The sequence below is a fragment of the Ambystoma mexicanum genome, chromosome 13 (genome assembly GCF_040938575.1).
Source record: "Ambystoma mexicanum isolate Mex_15411 chromosome 13, UKY_AmexF1_1, whole genome shotgun sequence".
In the NCBI taxonomy this organism is placed as follows: Eukaryota; Metazoa; Chordata; class Amphibia; order Caudata; family Ambystomatidae; genus Ambystoma; species Ambystoma mexicanum.
Window position 1 is genome coordinate 736,104,807 of NC_090938.1, and position 20,023 is coordinate 736,124,829.

The 20,023-nt window shown below is 45.5% G+C and overlaps 1 protein-coding gene across 1 annotated transcript in view; it reads left to right on the top strand.

Annotated features, from left to right (window-relative positions):
- NELFE (negative elongation factor complex member E) overlaps positions 1 to 20,023 on the top strand; it is a 317,928-nt gene that overhangs the window by 117,374 nt on the left and 180,531 nt on the right. The window contains exon 4 of the mRNA XM_069635004.1: positions 14,359 to 14,504. Within this exon, the coding sequence (XP_069491105.1) occupies positions 14,359 to 14,504 (146 nt within the window). The remainder of the gene's footprint in view (positions 1 to 14,358; positions 14,505 to 20,023) is intronic.

A 20,023-nucleotide genomic window follows, 5' to 3' on the forward strand; every position in this document is an offset into this window, starting at 1 on the left:
CGGGACCCGGACCCGGTACGTCCCCATGCTCAGTGGGAATGGGGAAGATGCGAACAACGGTCCCGTTAATAATGGGGCCGTTGCTACCATCTTGTTCTGCTAGCAGGTGCCTCTCTGCACGTCTGGTCTGACCAGGCGTACAGAGCGGCCCCAGGCGCAGAACTCGTAATGTGGCGTTAGTGATAACGGTGCCAGCAGCACTACCGGTGCCATTATCACTCTACCGCAAGGGTCGTAATGAGGCCCAATGTCTCTGGAGCTCTGGTACTCTCTAGGCTAAAATACTGCAATAGCCTTTTCCTAAATCTACCCTCTTCTTTACGACCCCTTCAGCTAATCCAGAACAGGGCTGCAAGACGTATCCTTGGCCTCAGGCCCATGGACTGCATCTCTCCATCCCTGAAAACTCTCGACTGGCTCCTGGTTGCTGTAGGGATCAAATTCAGATCCCCCTGCATAATCCATAAGGCTGTCGGGGGTCAGGGACCACTCTTATCTACAATGTGTTCTCACTAAATACTCTCCCTCCATAGCTCTACGTTACTCCGGCACCAACTCTGTGTGTCATGCGCTTTGCTAAACAGTGAACTGGTGGACAATCTCTTTCCTCAGCCTCCCCCTTCCTCTTCGTATTGGGCCCAATCTCACATTCCAGGAAGATCCTCAAGACTCTCCTCTTCACCTACTTCTTCCTTTGCTCCCTCCTATGCTAAACCCCGCAGTTGCTGAGATTGATAACCAGGGCCCTTATGTGTCCTCTTGGCTCCTGGCCTCCCACACCCCGGCCTTCAGCCTACACCCACTCCTAGCGCTTGCCTCAGCATCCACTGGCCTGCACCACCACAGGCCTGCACTCACTCACCTAGGCACTTAACAGCTGCTCACCTTCCAGCACTTCCTCTTGGTATAGCTAGCACTTACCCTTCCACTCCCTTACTCCTCCTGTCTATCTCTCTCTCTCTCTCTCTCTCTCTCTATCTCTATGCACTGGCACAATCTGAATGCTCACAATGCCTAGTAAGTCCTCCACTATCTTTCATTGTTATATTTGCCTTTAATTTCCCATGTTCCTCCCTGTTACCCTGTGGGTGCTTTGAAACACAATTTACTTGATGTATAAGCGCCTTACAAATGCACAATAAATAAATCTCATGGCTCCCTCCCAATCCTGCTCCCACCACAGGCTCTGGGCTCCCCTATCCCGCTCCCAGCATAGTCCGAGGGCCAGTGGCGGCTGGTGAACTGGAGGGGCATAAATATTTCTCCTAGATATGCCATAGCAACCGGGTCTAGTAAAAGAGCCTAAACCAATCAAGGGGGAGTTCTGGGGGATGTCTCCCCAGGATTTTTTTTTTAAATAGTGGGTTAAAATGCTGCATTTTGTAGCATACTTTAAAAAAAATTGGGTAAAAAGCCAAACGGTTTGCCATTGGCGTGGGGGGCCCAGGGGGCAGGCATGGTATTTTTACTGGATATCTATGATAGATGTCCAGTTAAAAAATACCATCCCTGTCCCCTGGGCTCCACAGTGCCTCAGAAGGAAAGCTGATTTTGGCAGGTGGCTAGGGGGATTGTGCAACAAAGGCAGTTTTTTCTGCTACGTGGGTTCTCACTCTGCACTCTCTCTCCGCTCTGTCTCTCTCCCTCTTTTTCCCCCCATCTCTCTCTATCTCCCATACCGTTTCGATACTCCTTGGAGGAGAGGAGGCTAAACAGTTTGGTGTTTGAATCACACCGACAGTTGAACGTTTTGCCATCATCATTCTGTACTTCTTGGCTGATAAACCCAGGGACAGCCTAATTTTACCTCCACTTTAAGAGCTAGGCCCCATGGATACTCTACCCGTCCTTTCCTCTGGTCCTCCAATGAGTATACACTGCAGATTCTAAGGAGGGGGTGTTGGGGCACAGTTCCATATTTGGGGTTCTGCAGTCTCATTTTAAGGCACCCCTAATCCTTTTGTGTTTTCCCTCTTTATTTTATGTGGTTTCTAATTTTATTTTGGTGGTTAAAGAGACTTCTGCTGTACGTCCCCCTGCCACTAAATCCCTTTTTCCTTATTTTACGGTATATAGTTGTAGCGGGGAGATGGTTATAGGTGGTGTTAGAAACAAGAAGGCACTCTCACAACTACTCCCAGGGATCTTTTGCTTGAGTGGCCAGGGAAGGGCCATCGCTTTTGGATCGCGACCCACTGGGTGGACAAGCGAGGGAGGATGACCTGGGTGGAGGGTCCTTGGGAATTGGAGATGGAGTGCTGGATGGTGAGACATGGTATTCCCCCCCCCCTTTCCTGATATAGACACACCCCCTCCTTCCCTCTGCCTTTATGGGCTATGTCCGCTAAACTCTATCTTTCAGAGCAGTAAAGGCCAATCAAGTACTGAAAAGAGGAAGAATCAACCAGGAGCAATGCACACTTCCTATTACAAACACCACTCTAGTACTGAGACGAAGAAGAGGTGCAAGAGCATGCAATACTGAAGGTCACGCATGTCGCACTAATTGGGCTGTTCATAGCCAGGCAAGTAAAGTCAACAGTGCACACCTGAAACCCCTTTTTGTATAAAAGAAGGGGAACCCTCTATGTGCAAAAGAGGAGAGAATCTGCTGTGTTAGGAAAAGACCAGGACATTCAGACGCCGGCAACGATCCCCAGAGAATTGTAAAAGTGACATTGCAGGACCAGGAGCCTTCAGACAGGGAGGCGAGCAGCAGGCGCTGCTTTACAGCAGAGGAATGAGAGGAGCCATCGGCTCCCAAGCCTGGGTGCGTCTAGAGCTGCGGAAGCCTCCACGACCAGAGAGTACTCGAACTGCGTGTGGAGCAGAGCAGAGAAGCCAGAGTGTGTGCAGAGATGTACAACTGGCGGTCTGTTCCCATTCTGGGAGAAGACGAGTGGGAACAGTGGAAGCCGCCGGGAGGAGCTGCGAAGAACCAGTAAGTGTCAGAGGACACTGGGGAGACCGGAGGACTCTGAAGGGACCGCAAATAAGTAACAGTCCGTGAGCACACGTAAATGCTACAACATATCGAATACCAAACTGAATTAAAAGTGCTATGAGTCAAAGCACATCGCATTGAATACTGAACTGAATGGAAACTGCTAATTTGACTATGAACAAGTGACCTTGAATACCAAACGAACATTTGAAGTTAAGCTGACATGGTTAATGTCGCACTGTGTGTCAACAACGTTAACAGAACGAAAGCATATGGCTAATTGAAGAAAGACTTCAGTATGTGAAACACAAATATGAGGAAGATTTATGTGCTTGTGGTAAAGCAAACGACTGATAAAAAAGGGTTGCACTAGCCAAAAGGAAAGCCAGGTGTGGAAAGCCCAAGGCAGAAGGGCCTGTGAGGGGCCAACCAAATCTGAGGGGGAGACTTATGGTTGCGCAGCCTGTAATGGGTGGACCGTTCGGTCTGAGAACTGCACCTAGACAAAAGAGCTCCCTGCTGTGAAGATCAGACATTGTAAAGCAATCCAAGTGGAAGCATGAGTTCATGGTTGCTTGACCTGCAATGGGTGGACCGTGTGGTCTGATAACTGCGCCAAGACCAGGGAGCCCTACATGATGACCATCAAAGGACATTGTGAGTAAGCCACTGAAACACTGTATTGAAATCTTGGGGAACGGAACCCTGAGAATCGACAGAGTCAAGAAGTGTTGTCTTGGGGAAGGGAAACCTCAAGATCTACTTTGTGTGTGAACTATGCATTATTGAACTTGGGGAGGGAGGGGGGGGCCTCAAGGCTTAGTTGAACATTGATGAGCTAACCGGCTGTTGGAACTGTATTGAGCCTGAGATGGAAAGCCCAAGAAGAATGAGAACAGCTAAGCCTTTACTTTAGTACTCTGCTTTTGTTGAGAAGAAACCCCACACCCTGTTTATTTCTAGATGCGAGGGCAAGCATAGGTTGTGACACTTTTTGATTTGGACTTAGACACAGACTTCCCTTGGTTTTCTTTAGGCATGTGAAATCCCTACCTTAGTTATAGGGCAAGTTAGGCCTTACACTATCCTGACATTTTAATAAAGTTCTCTGAAACATGAATTCTGTTGCCTGTGTCGTCTCTTTTGATACCATGCCGGTCTCACAGCGGGCACACTATACAGCTTAAATCTTCACTTATAACTTGACCCGCCTCTTACCTGTCTCAAAGCCCTGCTCTCCTGGTTTCCAGATCACCCCGGTGTACCTCGCTATGAGAGGGCTATGAGTAGGGATGATCAAGAGTTTAGGGCAGTTAGGTTTTCCAAATACCCCTAGGGAGAAAAGACTAGGGTAGAGTAACTGGAGCACAAAAGGAAAAGGGGACAAAGGAATGCTCGTATACGGTTCTGTTTAGTTGTCATAAGCTTAATTGTCCTCTTCCAGTACACCAGCAGGGTTTTGTGGGTTCTTTTACAAAAAGGGGCAAAACACAAGACACTTTATACAAATTACATTAAACCTAGCAACATCATAACTAAAAAAATAAAACACAAACATATTAATATAAACAGTCCTTTCAAAATATATACAAAGTCTTTGCAGTACACTGTACTGTTTATAATGACCTTACTTTAAAGACAACCTGGCCATGGTTGTCTCACTGTCCTTGCTGCTGCTCTCTGGTTCTTCTTTCTTCCTGCGCTCTTTGTGGTGGCTCTTGTGGCAATAGGCGGCAGACAGCAGCAGCAACAGTGTGGGGGACCCCCAAAGTCTTTGTGCTGGGCTGCTTGACAATGTGCAGCCCAGCACTCAATTACTGCGTGGGCTCCCCGCCACTTCTGCCAGGTGTGGCCCAGGAAGTGCATGTGGGCCACCTAAATGGGGATGGCCTCTTAATTCAAATTAAGCCCCAGAGGCTGCAAACGTTGTGAGCTTCCCTGCTGTGTGGAGCACAGGTGATTTAAAATGTTGCCCCAGGCTCTGATTGTGATAAAATGCCACCTCTGGGTGGCACGGCTTACACGCACTCCCCTGCTAATCAGGGAAGAGCCAGCATAAAGGCCCGGGCTGGGGCGGTGTCAGAGAGCAGAGCGGAGTGCCTGTAACACTCTAGCAGGGCTCTCTCCCAACTGACAACCGGCGCCAGTGGAGCGCCGGTGACAGGTTTTTTTCTTTTGTTTTGTTTTTACATTAAATGGTCCCTCGAGTGACCACGCCGGAGGGTCCCTTGCTCTAGTTCTTTTAGTTTCCTGATCGCGGCGTGGCTCTTGTGCCAGGGATACGACTTTCTTTTTTTGGGTGGGGCAGGGGGTAGGATTAGATCACCCTACATTGGTTTTAATGAGTAGACTGATGCCAGGCAATATTTGATATTGTCTTCAATGTATCATTATGGTATCCATTGGTATACGTTTGTTTGTTTATTTTGTGCCAGAACCCGCAGGCATCGGGGCACAAAAACAAAAAAGAATAACTGTACAAGAATATTACAAACTAGACAAATAATGTTTTAAGACTTTTTCTAAAAAATGAAATGTTTACTTCCCGACGCATCTCCAATGGGAGTTTATTCCACATCGCTGCAGCCTGTGAGGCGAAGGAACGGCCGTTACCTCGGACTCTTTTGCATATCGGCTGGGTCAGAGGCATAGAGTTCTTTGACCGAGTGACTTTAGTGATATGTTACACAACCAATCTTTCCTGCCAGTATTGTGGTACTTTTCCATACAAAGTTTTTTTTTTTTTTTAAGTCTGACTCCAAGTCATTTGTTTTGGCGGCTTCCTTTGCTCAGGGATACTACGAGTCAGGCCGGAGATGGCCGTTCTGGCTCGCATGGGCTCTTTGTGAGCCCAAGATGGTAGCCTCCATAGAAATGTGCAAGTTTATTTGCTTAGGGTGCAAGTGCATGGGTTACTAGATCCTTCACCCTTCAAAAAGAAGCCTTTACTTACTGGGAAGAGTGGTTTCAAGAATCACTGGGTTATGGAAATGGGGTTCTGCAGTTCCACTTCAACCTAGTTTCCCCCACAACATTGGGAGCCTTCCAATGTATTTCTTTTTTCCGGGTCTCCACTGGTGTCCCCTGTGGCACTGACACTTTAAGGTGCTTACCTGGAATGCAGCATTTTTCTAGTTTCCCCGTAGGCTTCCTGGAGTTCCCCACCAACCCCTCCATTCTTAGACTCTGCCTGATTTGTTAGGTATTTTTAAGAATGATGCATTGCACTGCTGCATAGGAAATACATTGTTCCCCTGTGCTGCAACAGTTTCCCTCCTGTGAGTGTAATATGCCCTTCTGGGCGTAGGAACTGTCTAAAACAAAATATTTCCTGCTCTTCAGTAGCCATCCAGGTTGTGTTGGACATTGTGTTATCCTGTTCCCTACAGCTTTGAAGTGTGCATATGTATTTTGTTTGTTACTTTATTTATTGCTAGGTTCTCTGTGGTACCTTTGGATCCTGACTAGTAATTATTACTCTGTAATCCTGTAGTGGTTCTTTTCTGGTTTCCGGAAGTCTATATGTATTGCGTCTGCCCCCAGGTATGGGGATTACATTTTAGGTGGAAGAGTGAGTTAGGTCTTAACCGTTATATTTTCTGTGTAACTGAGTATTTATTTTCCCCATCCTAAATATTTCACGTGTGACATTAGAAATAAAGTGTATAATTTTCAGAATACCATTGTGGTGTATTTATTTGTAGTATCTACTGGGATTAATTGTACCTACCTCCCTCCCGGAAGTTAATTGACTCTGGTATTTCCTTTTCAGTGGCACACTGACTTACTTACCTTTAGGTGAGATGATTACACAGCCCTCACCAGAGGGTTTCCCAAAAATATCCCTATCAAGGGGCAACTGGCTATCCCGTCAAAGAGACGGTTAAGGAATGTTCTTTCCATAGCTCTGGAGGTAATAGGCTTTGAAAAACCAGCAGGATCTGGGTTATGTTGTGAAGGAAGTTGAGCTTCAGACTAAGAGTACCTGAATCGCTACAAACCTTTCTATATTTGTTATCAATAGAAACGCATGGATGGGTGACATGTACAAACTGGGATGGAGCATCTCCCGGGTAATGGTCCATTTACACTGTACAGGCAAAACACCCAGCAACGGTTCAGGCATAGCATCCAACATGGTTGCACGTGTAACGTAGAGCAATAACCAACTTGGCGTACAGACTGACAATGGCCACCGCATTTGCAGTGCCCAGCACAAACAAGCCTTTGGGAGATGGGCTCTTTGGAACAAACTGCATTGGACTTGCATTGCATTGCAAGTACAATCAATCAACCAACTCTCCCTTTAATAAACTATTCACCAAATGTCACCCTCCTAGCACAATCATTGCCAATCTTTATTCAAAACAATATGGCACTCATGCTAAGTGCACAGCGGGTAAGAAGGATTTGGCCAGGATCACACAGATTAAGTGAAGTGTGGTGCTGGGATTAGAGCATTGGTCTCTCTGGTCTTTACAGTTGGCAACTCCTCTACAGGACTACAAAGCCTAGTCTCTCATTTTAAGATGTATCCTGTCCTATCTGTGTAGTTATACCTTTGGGGTTTTCTAATACACCGGCACCATGTACAACTGACTCCCCAAAGTGCTTTCCTGTAGTTTATTGACTTCTGAGAGTAAAACGTCAGTATTGAGGTGACCTGTTGGCTATCATTTTATGGCGATTGAACACTACTGGTACAGGATTCCTGCACCAGAATGATGGCAAAGCACAAGGCTTATAATGTGCGCTTTACATGGAAAGCCTGCGCGGACGACTTGTTTTTAATCAATATGTTTTACAGTTTTTGTCCTTCCCTTCACTCATTGTTCACCATAGACTCGGAGGTGCTTTTGGTGTTGTGAGGTCACAGATTCGCCCCCCATCCTGTAGTGTGAGGGCTAAGAGCCGCCAGCGACTGGGATGGTGAAGCCGCTACTCGATGTACCTCCAAGAGGGTGGATGTAGCGGGATCCCACTGGCATGTCACCCGCGCCTAAATACTGCATTTTGTTGCACCAGGCAAGCGTGTCAACAATGATCTGTGTAAACCCCCACTAAAAGTCCTAACAGATGTCATTAAACCCTATGTTTCATACCTTGGTGTGAGAAAGTGAAAAGGTTTCCACCTTTTTGTAATATCCCACTGGTCACTGAACCCCAAAAGTGGCAGACCGGTTGAAACAAATGCCTCTTCTGACCTAATAAGCAAAGAAATTCTCACCTGTGGATGTCTGTGATCCAACTAATGCAGAACTAGCGTGAAGAGCGAGGGAATGAGTCCTCGTCTGTCACAGGAAGCACATACTGCTCTGGGTCAAGAGCAGCAGAATTAAGCCTCCGGTGGCTGCTCAACTGTGGAATGGTGTAGAGCGGGATCGAACCCCGAATGGAATTATAAGACAGCACCGCCTCACCAGAGTGCCCTTCAAGGTACATTAGGTCCGCACTTCAATTTAAGAACGCACAAATCCAAGAATGAATATTGTTTATTTCAAACCCTGAGTTAAAGACTATGAACCAATTAGAAGACAGGCACCCTACAGATCAGTCATGGCCGGTTCACAAAAACCCTCACCACAGCCCAAAAGTAAAAAAGGGGCAGAGAAACCTTTGAGGAGGGAGACAACTGGACAGAAGCAGACCTACTCCTGCGTGATTTCTGGATGAAATACTACCTGTGCTGAGGTCGTCCAGATTCTAGAGACTGCAAAGAGGATCCTAATGGTTGTAGAACCCCAAGAGCCTGACCACTGTGTAAAGTGGTATAAGAAGCAGAGAACATATTGAAAGGTTCTGGAAGGCAGAGTCCATTCCTGAGGACTAGCAAGGAGAGTAAGCTAATAAATTGTCTGCCGTAAAAAATGAAAAGCATGAATAAAGTGGTGGTGTGGGGGACGTGGGGGGTGATGCCCATTTACCCAGAAGTCAATATTGAGAAATCCAAATGTTGGGCGGAACCTACAAGTGTTTGTTGCAAGGTTGAGGAAAAGAAGGTTTTGAAGCTTGAACTCTGGGTGAGGACTTGAGGAACAAGCTAAAAACAGAGCAGCATGATGGTTAGTCCTGGCTGTCCGAAGCTAATTTGATGGTCTTCCCAGAGGAATGTTTTCTGTTTTGTTGGTAGGTTAGGGTTGGACATTTTAAGGCTTGGTTTTTGTGACCACTTTTGTTAGCCAAGGGTTTGGACATTTGTGTTCTAGCTTTTGGGCAGCCGGGGGCCAAGGACTCATTAAGGATAGGATTTGAGAACTTTTCTTTTGACCGCTATTTGCATTAATTTGTAGCTTAGGGAGTCCCTGGTTTGACAAGGCTTGTAAGACTAGGCTAATACTTATTTATTTGTACCATCCACTTTGGATCACATGAAGAATCCCCACTTTGGTGTTGCCATAACCATGAGACTGTCTTTGGTAGGAACATCCTTTTTCCTTTATTGTTGCTCTCTTAGTTCCTATATGCGTTTTACAATTTGACAACTTGGGATACAAACCACTTGTTAAACCACCCAGTCAGGGTGTCCCGTGTATCATTCCTTGGCCGTACACTGCGCAGTATACATCAGATCTAAACAGGAAGCCAGTATCCCTTTTTTGGCACAGTTGCATGCTCTTGCATGGTCCATCAGTAGGGCATTAGCACAGTTCAGCTTTGAGTCGTCTACTGCCCCTTCCAATAGGTCTCTGAAAAAAGTCAGTTTGCGACCATCATTTAACATCTCAGCATCTGACCATCTAGTCAAAGAAACCACCAAAGAGAACACATACCCATTTTGTTTTCAAGAACTGTGCTTCAAGGGCATTCAATCATGTATGTAAATCCGTCCCCTGTTCATTTCCTACAGAATCCCAGCATTCACTTGTTTCCCAACCAGAGCAGTACAAGAGAGTAAGGCCGAGATGTATCGGGCAGGGAACCCTGCTATTTCTGGATACAGTGACCCTTGATCGGTCTGCCCCAAAACATGTCTACCATGTCCTAGACCTAGAGCAAGGCTAGGCCACTCTGAAACTACTACAGTGGTGATTTGGTGCAGTGTAAAAGCAGAATAACAACCTGTCTGTTTCCTACTCTCTCAACAGTGCCCTCCTTGACATTGTGATAAGAATGCTTTATAATAATGTGTTAATTGTTATTTTATAACGTGCATAATACCAGAGATTGGTTTCTAAGCGCAGGATCTGGATCGAACCTGTGTTGCGCTCTGTTGTCTTGCTTCCAAGACAACCCTTTGCCCCTGAGCTATCCCCCCCCCCCCTCGCCAACAATGTGGTGAGGGGATAACCTTTAACAATGTGCACAAGCTGAATTCAAACATTTTCAGGACACAATCAGCAAAAAAGGTTAGTGAAAAAGTTGGAAACTAAGCAGGGTCTCATTTATCAATCCACTGGGTGGTGACTGGCTGCTGACTGGGTCTGAAAGATCTGATTTGCGTCCCAAATGGTTTCCCTACTCCTTGTCCATTTGATTTCTTTTATGCCCCCTTCTGTTCTCTGTATATTTTGGCATAGTTCACTATGCAGTCACTTCACTGGCAACCTAAAAGTATGTGTTTTTCATGGCGTTTCCCTCTAATTGACTTGGGTAGCACTTTGAGGCAGACATTCCCATTTGGAAAGCACTGCATGTATTCGCAAGTGTTGTAGGTTGCTTCCAGGCTCTGTGCATTTGCAGGCACCAACATGCTGTGCTTGCAGAGTCCTAAAGGTAACCCAGTTGTTCAATAACAGTATGCTTTTTCATCAAAGCAAGGAAAATAGCAATCCAAGCTTGTCAACATCGCCCCGACGAGCTACGAGACCGACAGAGAGAACACCACCTTGAGTCTAGGTTCATGGAACACTAGAGGATTTCTGCATTTGACGAGTCCAGGAGATGTGAAGCTGGGAACATACAATATCATGTGTTTGCAGGAGACGTGGCTCACGAATAAACCTACCCTTGACGGATACGAAATTATCTAGGCTCCAGCAAAAAAAGGCAGTATGGGCTGACCTTCATCAGGCCTCTTTACTGCTTGTCGTAGTGGATCCGGACTATCGGTAGACAAAGTGATGACATCCAACCAGTCAATACTAGCAGTGCTTATTCTCTGGGTGAGAAAAAAAATAAAAATCCTGGTAAAGCATCAACATCAATACGGGTAGCGGTGATCAACACCTACTGGAACATGGCAAAAACGGACTCTCTTCACTACTTAACAGAAATGGAAAGAACAATTGACGAAATCATGGCTGAACACTTAGTCCCTAACATCATAGTGTGCGGCGACATAAACGCAATCTGCCAAATCCAAACATCCAATTACCCTGGCAGAACAGAGGGAAACTTTGGTTAAAATTGATGAACTCACGACAACTATTGAATGCTGACACAATGTCAGGAAAACAGGAGCATTTGCCAACTTGGAGAAACGGAGAATCTTACTCTACAATAGATTATATATTCGTCACTAGGCCATTGCTCCAACAGTTAACCTCCTTTGAAGTTATTCAAACCAAGGCCAATGACCACAACCTCTTACTCACAATTTGGGAAAACACTACTCAAACCTCCAGAAAATTGCATCTACAGCTGGAAGTAAACCACCAAGATAACAGACTAAAGTTGACTGAAAACGCCATCAAAGAATTGACCAGCAAATTCGACGAGAACCAAGCAACAGCTACTGCAAATGTGGTGGATTATGGACCTTTGTTAACGGCCTACAAAATCCAAGGGAAGGAAATAAACAAGAACAGCCCGAAGCATAGCTATGATGATCAGATACTGGTTGCCAAGCGGCGTGAGTATCGTAATCAGAAAAGGAAAGCAAGCCAACTTGGACCTAATTCTGCAAAAATAAAACTTCAAAAATTGACAAAACTACCAGTCATGGATAAGAAAATCGTGAGATGCAGAAACAATGTTAAAAACAATTTTCTCAAATAATGCAAGAGAATTTTGGGCACTTCTGAACTCTACGACTCTGCAAAATAAGGATGCGATTCTAAACGGAGTCGGGGAAGCGGCATGGATATGGCACTTTAAAAACCTCTTTGCTCTATCGATTGGAACAAAAGTGACAAGTTTAACGAACAGCAGAGCGAACTGGGTGAACCTGGATAACATAGAAGTTCTACTCCATCTCATAAAGAAACTGAACTCAAGAGCGCTGGGACCAGAGGGAATTACTAACCTCAATCTAAAAACATATCCAGAAGAGTGGGCAAACTTTATTAGCATGGTCTTCAAGCGATGTGTGGAACTGAAATCTATCCCGCCGTCATGGACATCAGCTATAGTAGTCCCAATCTATAAGAAAGGCAACAGCAACGACCCATCCAACTACTATCGGCCAATAGCGCTGCTAGATCCCATTGGCAAGGTCTTTGGATCACTGCTCCTCAAGAAATTCCAACAATGGTCAAGTGAAGCCCCTTGCAACGACCACTTCCAGACAGGTTTCAAAAAGGGCTTAGGAACTACTGTTAACATCTTTACACTTAACATCCTAAAAAATAAGATATTCGAAGGTGGTCCTAAACTTTACATAGCATCAATAGATCGAACACAACTTTTGACCGGGTGGACAGGTAAATCCTAGAGCCCATAATAGCACTCTGCACAAATACAGAGATGAAGGTGCGCCTTAATCGACAAGGTTATGTATCGGAATCAATTCCCACTCTCAGGGGAGTAAAACAGGGGTGCCCCTTGGCTCCCACATTATTTCTGGCTTATCTAGGTGATTACCAGTCAACGAAAGTTCACATCCGTTCGTTTCCATCAAAGCTTGCTCAGTACAAGATCAGTCGACTTCTGTACGCAGATGACTTGATACTCCTTGACCATACACCCATAGGATTCTACGGCAATTGTCTCAATACACAGCCCTAAACAATCTAGAAATTAATCGGGAGAAAACTAAAATCATGGTGCTAGAGAAGTCCTCAAAGAACACAACCATTTAAATGGCATCTACAAACATCTGAGATCGAGAGGGTTAAAACTATCAAATACCTCAGTATGAACCTGGACAAGATGCACTTCAATATAAAATCAGAAAATTGGCAGCCCAGGGAAAGGCAATTGAAAGGAAAGGTGGCCGCTTCTCCACGATTCCAGTAATAAACTTTTATAAATCGAAAGTGGTTCCTTCAATCATCTATGGAGCGGGTGCAATGCCAAATTTACCCAGAGAAATTTGGCCAAAGCTAGAAGCTTATTTCTGGGGAGCAGTCCTAGGTTTGCCCAAATCAACACCAGTAGCATCAATAGGACGGGAACTCGGTCTTCTTTCCCTTGAAGGCTCTTTAAATTGCAGCTCGCCGATGCTATTCAGAAAATGTCTACCAACCAAGAGCCCACTACTGTACCAATTGATGAACAGTGAAATGCAAAACTCATCCTGCAAAATGCTTAAATCTTGGAAAGATGAAAACTGCGAACGCCTTCGCTTCTTGGAAAGCGATGAAGATGAATTATTAAAAAAGCAAGTAATAGTCATTAAAAAAAACTGAAGGCGCGAGACTGGATTGATACCTTGAAAAAAGCTTCAGACAATAAACTGACTAAGCATCTACCTTCAAGCATAAAAAAAATAGAATGAACATCAAAACTTCATTAAAAGATTTACAAGTAGAACGGCACGAAACTTCCTCCTGGGAGAACGTTTGAATCTGCTACCAACCAATGAAATACGTACAATAAGAGGCTTTTCACTGACCAATAGCTTCAGGCTTTGCCATCAGGAAAACGAAAAAGAAACAATGCGTCACCTTCTTCTAAATTGCACTGGTACAAGGAAGATCGGGACGCTATACATGAAACACCTTTTGTCAAACCCTCTTCTAGACGACGAGTATGTCTGGTGGTCTAGGATGATGAACAGTGATAAAACGACCTGGCTATTGGCAACATTCAAAATTCTACAGCAAATAACTGCCACATTGACTAGACTAAAAGAACCATTGCCCGAGGCTCCTTCGTCGCTAAAATAGAAGCGATTGCACTAACAAAGAGCTTTCCTTTTTTCTTTGCCTTTTGAACAATGATCAAGTATTTAAACCTGGGCCACGGAATTCAGGTTTACAAATGGACTAAATAAGACTTTAAATTTACAATATCGATGATCGTTTTTGTAAAAATCACTTTCTTTTGATTTATATACAAAACAAAACAGTATGGTTCAGTAAAGCGCCGACTTCAGTGGTTCCTGTTCAGGTCTCTCACTGGATGGACTTGGGTAACTTTGTATGTGTAATTAATGTAATAGGCACTTAATTAAACTGTGCCCACTATGCCAATAGTGCTCAGGCCCCACAGGAAGAATGCAGGGACAGAATGCAGTGAGTGGGTGTTTTCAGTTATCCTTGTTGTGATTTCCCCCATCAATGGTGCCTGTGTTTCTTTTTTCACCCTCTTAGCTCTATCTGACCAGCCTGTAGTGGACACTGCAATGGCAACAGAACAAGCAAAGATGCTGGTGAAGACTGGAGCCATCAGCGCTATCAAAGCTGAGAACAAGAACTCCGGGTTCAAGCGATCACGTACCCTAGAGGGCAAGCTTAAGGTGAGGTCGCCAAAGCAATGGTCTGTTTTCTCTGCTCCAGCCCTCTTATATGCTCCTTTTTGTTTCCTTGGCATAATGCTCGGTTATGGGAATTCTGTGCAGGCTGCTCTGATTCCCTGCTAAAGGCTGGTTTCCGGATCACAGTTTGCATCTAGTGTTGCATGTGCAAACAGTGGAATGTTTGCCATCTTCCACAGACCCTGTGTAAAGGCAACAGTGAAACTGGATGAAGCTGGGACACAGTGTTCTGCCTGCCAGAGTGTGGGATTTGTTTCGGATGCTGTTTTGTAAAGCGTTTAGTCATATTCGCAATGTGTTGCTCTGGCTCAATGCTCTCTAACTTATTCAAGAGCACCTCTAAGTAGATGGCATAACTCAAAATATGGGACCAGAGGCAATCTGGTTTCCATAAAGCCCACAGTACGGAATCGGCTCTATTGGACCTTAAGATGATTATGCTAGACATCCTGGAGAAAGGAGGCACAGTTCTTCTGTTGTTGGTTGACCTGTCAGCGGCTTTTGACCTGGTGGACCACTCTAAGCTGATCGCCGGGCTCGTACAATCCGCTCACTTTTCAATCTCCGCTGCTAGCTGGGTGAAAGTGTTTGACAGACTGCACAGCCCGGGACTTTGCTGACTGCACAAGTCGGATGACTGTGGTATATTGCAGAGTTCCACAAGGCTCCTGTCTGTCACCTATCTTGCTCGATATTTTTATCATGTCACTTTTTGAACTGTTGGACAGCAAGGGAGTGCATACACAAACTATGCTGATACTCAGTGTCTCATCCCACTTACAGGAAATTACATCAGGGACACTGAAGCCATCAACTCTGTCTACTCCATCATTCAAATATGGATGATGGAGAATGATTTGGCGCTTAATGATGCTAAAACGGAGTTGATGATTGTTGGCACAGCAGCACGCCTTAAACTCAGCCTGGACTACCAGAGATTTCAGATAGCAGGTTGCAGTATCGCTCCCCTTCCGAAAGTTAAGACACTGGGGGTAGTTTTTGACGAGGAGTTGAGTATGAGGGCACATGTGAGTAATCTGGTGAAAACCACTTCCTACTATCTAAAACTCCTGGTACAGCTGAGACGGTTTTTTTCACGAGACAACTGTGCGACTATCGCCAGGGCAGTGGTGGGAGCCACACTAGATTATGGCTGTAGCCTGCTACAGGGGACTAACGAGGGAGAAATAATGAGTCTGCAGATTGTTCAAAACAATGCTGTTAGAATAGTGGAAGGCCTGCAAAAGAGATCCTATATCAGTGTTCAGACGCGCACTGCATTGGCTCCGTGTAGAGAGCAGGATCCCCTTTCGCATGCTGTGTATTACGCTCAAATGCTTATACGGCACTAGTCCAGGATACTTATGTAATTGTCTGGCGTGGTTAGCAGCACGCAGGTCACTAAGATCCAACAATGTAGGTCTCCTGCAGATTCCTAGAGCTAAGCCATAAATGGTGGCGCAGGGGTCTTTGTTTGTTTGTTTTATTTATTTAGTATGGCGCACAAAACCCAGAGGTAACAGGGCGCAGACAGAGAACAGGAAGGTAAGATTACATAAAAACTTGGTTACAGGATAAGGCATACATGAATAAGAGGCATAACATTACATTGTGTGGACTGTACATATATACATATAGAAAATAAATTGCTTACATATTTACATATTTGATGCTGTGCATAGAGGCGGTCAGGTTTGATTGAGGGCATAGGCATGTGGGAGGGCTTAGTCATGGGGATCATTGGACCGTAACCAGGTGAGGGTGTTTCTCCTGAAGCAGTAGTAGGATTGGTCTGTCCTACTGTTGAGTGGGAGGGCATTCCAGTGTTGGGCTGCCAAGACAGGGAAACTACTGCCACCGGTTTTCTTTTGTCTGAATTTTGTTACCTGCAGGCAGTGGGAGTTGAAAAACTGGAATGCCCTCCCACCAGATTGGAAATTATGCTATTCACTCCCTAAGTAAAAAATACAACAACCTGAAAACATTGTATTCGTATTATTTACTCTTGACCCTGATCTGATTTTTTTTTTTATTTATTTTTTTCATTTTTTTTTTTTCACTCATGAATTTTTTTTGTTTTTTGGTCTGGGCTGCGCTATTATTATTGTGGGCCTGTGCCTATACGCGATACAAATACATATAAATGCATAACAATAATCACATTTACCTGTTTTCGAAGCATCCATGAACACAGGAAAATACTTTGTCTGATAATGGCAATTCCTGGAGACTTTCTCTTCAAGATTTAGTCGTCCTCTTTAATGGTATCATCTTGCCGTTGGAAGAGAAGACCAATAGTATTATTATTAAGGCATTTATCGAGCGTGGATGCAGCTTGGGGACGCAATGAAGCAGTTTACAAGTCAGAGGGAGTATACGGCGAGGGAAGTGGATCGCAAGGTATGAATACAAAGGATCGGGGATCGCACACTATGCGAGGGGGAAGCGGATGGAGTGCTGGGCAATTATGCAGGAAGGTATCTACAAGCAACTAGGAGAGTAAACTGGGCAGGGAGCTGAATGCCCAATCCCAGGTTAGGTGGGGAGTGGATGGGGTGTGGGCTCAGCTGATGAGAAGGAGCCATTCCTTGAAGGGAAGAGTTTTGGTTTTCCTAAAATGTAAAAGTGAGGGGGCAAGTCAGGTGTTGACGGGGAGGAAGGTCGAGTCTGGGGCGTAGTCGAAGGAGGCCATTCTTCTGAATCTTTTCTTCCTGCATTGGCAGAGTTCAAGTCTGCATGTCTGTTTGCCTCAGGAAATACTGAGATTCTCATCGATTAGCTTGGACTTTTATGATGCTGCTGGATTTGAAGGCAATAGGTGCTTTTATTGGGAGCCACTGCAGTTTGATAAGCGTTGGGGTGATGTGGTAGAATTTACAGGATCCTTTAAAGAGCAGTGTGTCAGAATGTAGTGCACATACCAGGGGTGCTAAGGTGGTCGCAGGAAGGCCTTCCAGGGGGATATTGTCAACATCCAGGTAGGAGAGGACCAAAGCTTGGACAGCAGATCTGAAGTTGTTTGCCGGGATGAAGGGCTTGATTTTCTGTAGGAGAGAAAGTTGATGCCAAGCCATTTGCGCCTTCCTTGTTGGTGCTCTTTGAATGACTGTTGATGTAGAACCCAAGTGACTTGTGGTCACCTGGGGTGCGACGCTCTTGAGGTTCATAGTGGAGAAGCAGGTCTGGAGGTGGTGGTATTCAGTGTTACTGGTCAGTAGTGGGAATTTGGCATTGGCAGGGTTGAGCTTCAGTTATCACTGGACACCCAGGACTGGATCAATGTGAGGCAGGCTTTGTTCCTGTGGATGGAGGGGATTTGAGGTTGAACTGCACATCATTGGTGTATTGGTGGATATGGCTGTTGTGTGGACCCACTAGAGTTCCGAGTCCCGTGTAAAGGAGGAAGATCAAGGGTGTGGAAGAGGTAGGGGGGGTATATTTTCATATTCACCACCACTGCATGGGTGATGGATGGAGTTGGTGATCTGGAGGAAACCTTTTTGACAAATGGGTGGTGGTAAGCTAGGCAATTTTTGAACCAGCTGATAAACACAATTCCCGTGCAGTGAAGTAGAATATAGAGTGTCTGTTGGTCTACTGTTTCGAACATAGCTGAGGGGTCGAAGAGAGCAAGGCGGCAAGGCTGGCCTGAGTCGAGGATGTTAAGGGCAGCGTCATTCACCTTGATGGTAGCAGTTTCCGTGCTGCATCTCGGTCTGTTGGTTGGACTCGTTAGGGAGAATTCTCAGAAATGTGCTAATTCCCTTCTACCTTAGAGGCCCCCCAGCTCTTTTGCTGGACTTTAGGACTTTTTCCCCACACTCATGCATTTTTATTGGATTTGAACTCTGTTTCTTTTGGTTTTGGAGTCTAACAAACTCCATAGGCATCATCTTTTTACATTGTGACACACAGCACCCTCAGTGCAGTGTCACAAAGAAATCCTTTGGATTTCTGCTAAAGTTGAAATAACTTATCTTGGATAACTACTGTTTCCAAGAGTAGTAAAGTGAAATTGACTTAAGTTACATTTTGCTCTTTATAGACCCAGCACACACTCTCTTACAATAGGGTGCTGGAGGGGTTACTTAGTATCCCCTTTGTCTATCTTCTCATGTAACATTTTTATGTTAGCCTTTCTACAATTAATGGCTGGTGGCAGTGGTTTACTTTTTCCTGCCGTGGTGTGTTTCTTACCGCAGGCTGCGTTCGCAGCTGCAGTATAACACCCATTGGTGCTCATTTTGTCAAAATGGCCCCGGTCTTCTTTTTTTGCCATTTCTTGTTGGAAAGGTCCTTCTTGAGATTTACTTTGCGTGCCAAACCAGGTTTGGTCCTTTTGTTTGTTTTTTCTATGGCAGGATTCACAGGTGAAGCCTGCCTCTGGCTCCAGCGTGTCTAGAAGGGCAGGTAGCAAGGGAGGTGCCAGAAACCCTTTGTGCTTAGTCTCCTTGGTTACAGGAATGCACCCAAAGGTGATGGGCCGGCTGGCTGTCCTTGGAGGACAACCACCCTATAGTGGGAGTGACAGCTAGGCTGCGAATGAATGGGAACAACTTGCATAAAAGGTGAGGTCTTTTACAACGAAGGCAGAGTCGACCACTGGACAAAGGAATCCGAAGAAGAACTAGAAGTCACCCCAGACGCTTGCTGCAACTCCTGGACCGTTGGTTTGCCCGGTGAAGCCCTGCTCTAGTGCTGAAGCTCTGAATTCGCTTCGACTAGAGATGCCCTGCAAAGGGCAACTTCTGCCTTGGGTTGGTGGGACCAATCGACCCCAAGACTAACTCAACTGAAAACCCTCTCTATGCTGGCTGTATTTCCATTGCTGCTGCAGGAACCAAGTGCCGGGGGACAGGAACACCAGAATCGAGTGCATCGTTTTTAGGCCGGACCTGAGCTCCAGCAACATCCTCCAGACTTCCTCGAAGCAGGGCTGACCAAGTCTGAGCCACCTCAACAGAGTGCTGGACCCCAGAAGCAAGGAAAGTCCATGAGGTGTCCAAGAACTGCGTTGGTGCTATTCGCGAGAAGCTGAAACCGCAAAGTGCCGCTGATCTGAACTTCGCCCATTGCTGCCGCCGACCTTCGAATTGTAGTGCAGGACAGGATCTGCAAGACTACAACAGGAACATAAGCCAGCTGGAACCATTTCTTCAGACCAAAGGTACTGTGAACTAAGGGGTACTTAACGTGTGTGTGTGTGTAGGTGTGTGTGTGTGTGTGGGTGTAGGTGTAGGTGTAGCTTACCTGTTCCCAGTTTAGACTTTCATTGGCTGCCCTTTGCAGAGTTGCTTGCAGCTTTGCCCTTCGCAAGCCTCACAGCTTGTGGCCAAACAGTGATTTCTTTTTCAACAAAACTCTCTATTACTTGTTGCAAGACTTTTTACTTACCTGCAAAAAGTGCCTCGGCTCCCCTAGACAGCTCAAGTAACAATGGCTGTCCTGGCTCCCTGAAGACTCTTCTAACCTCTGACTTTGTGTTTTAACTATCCATCCAA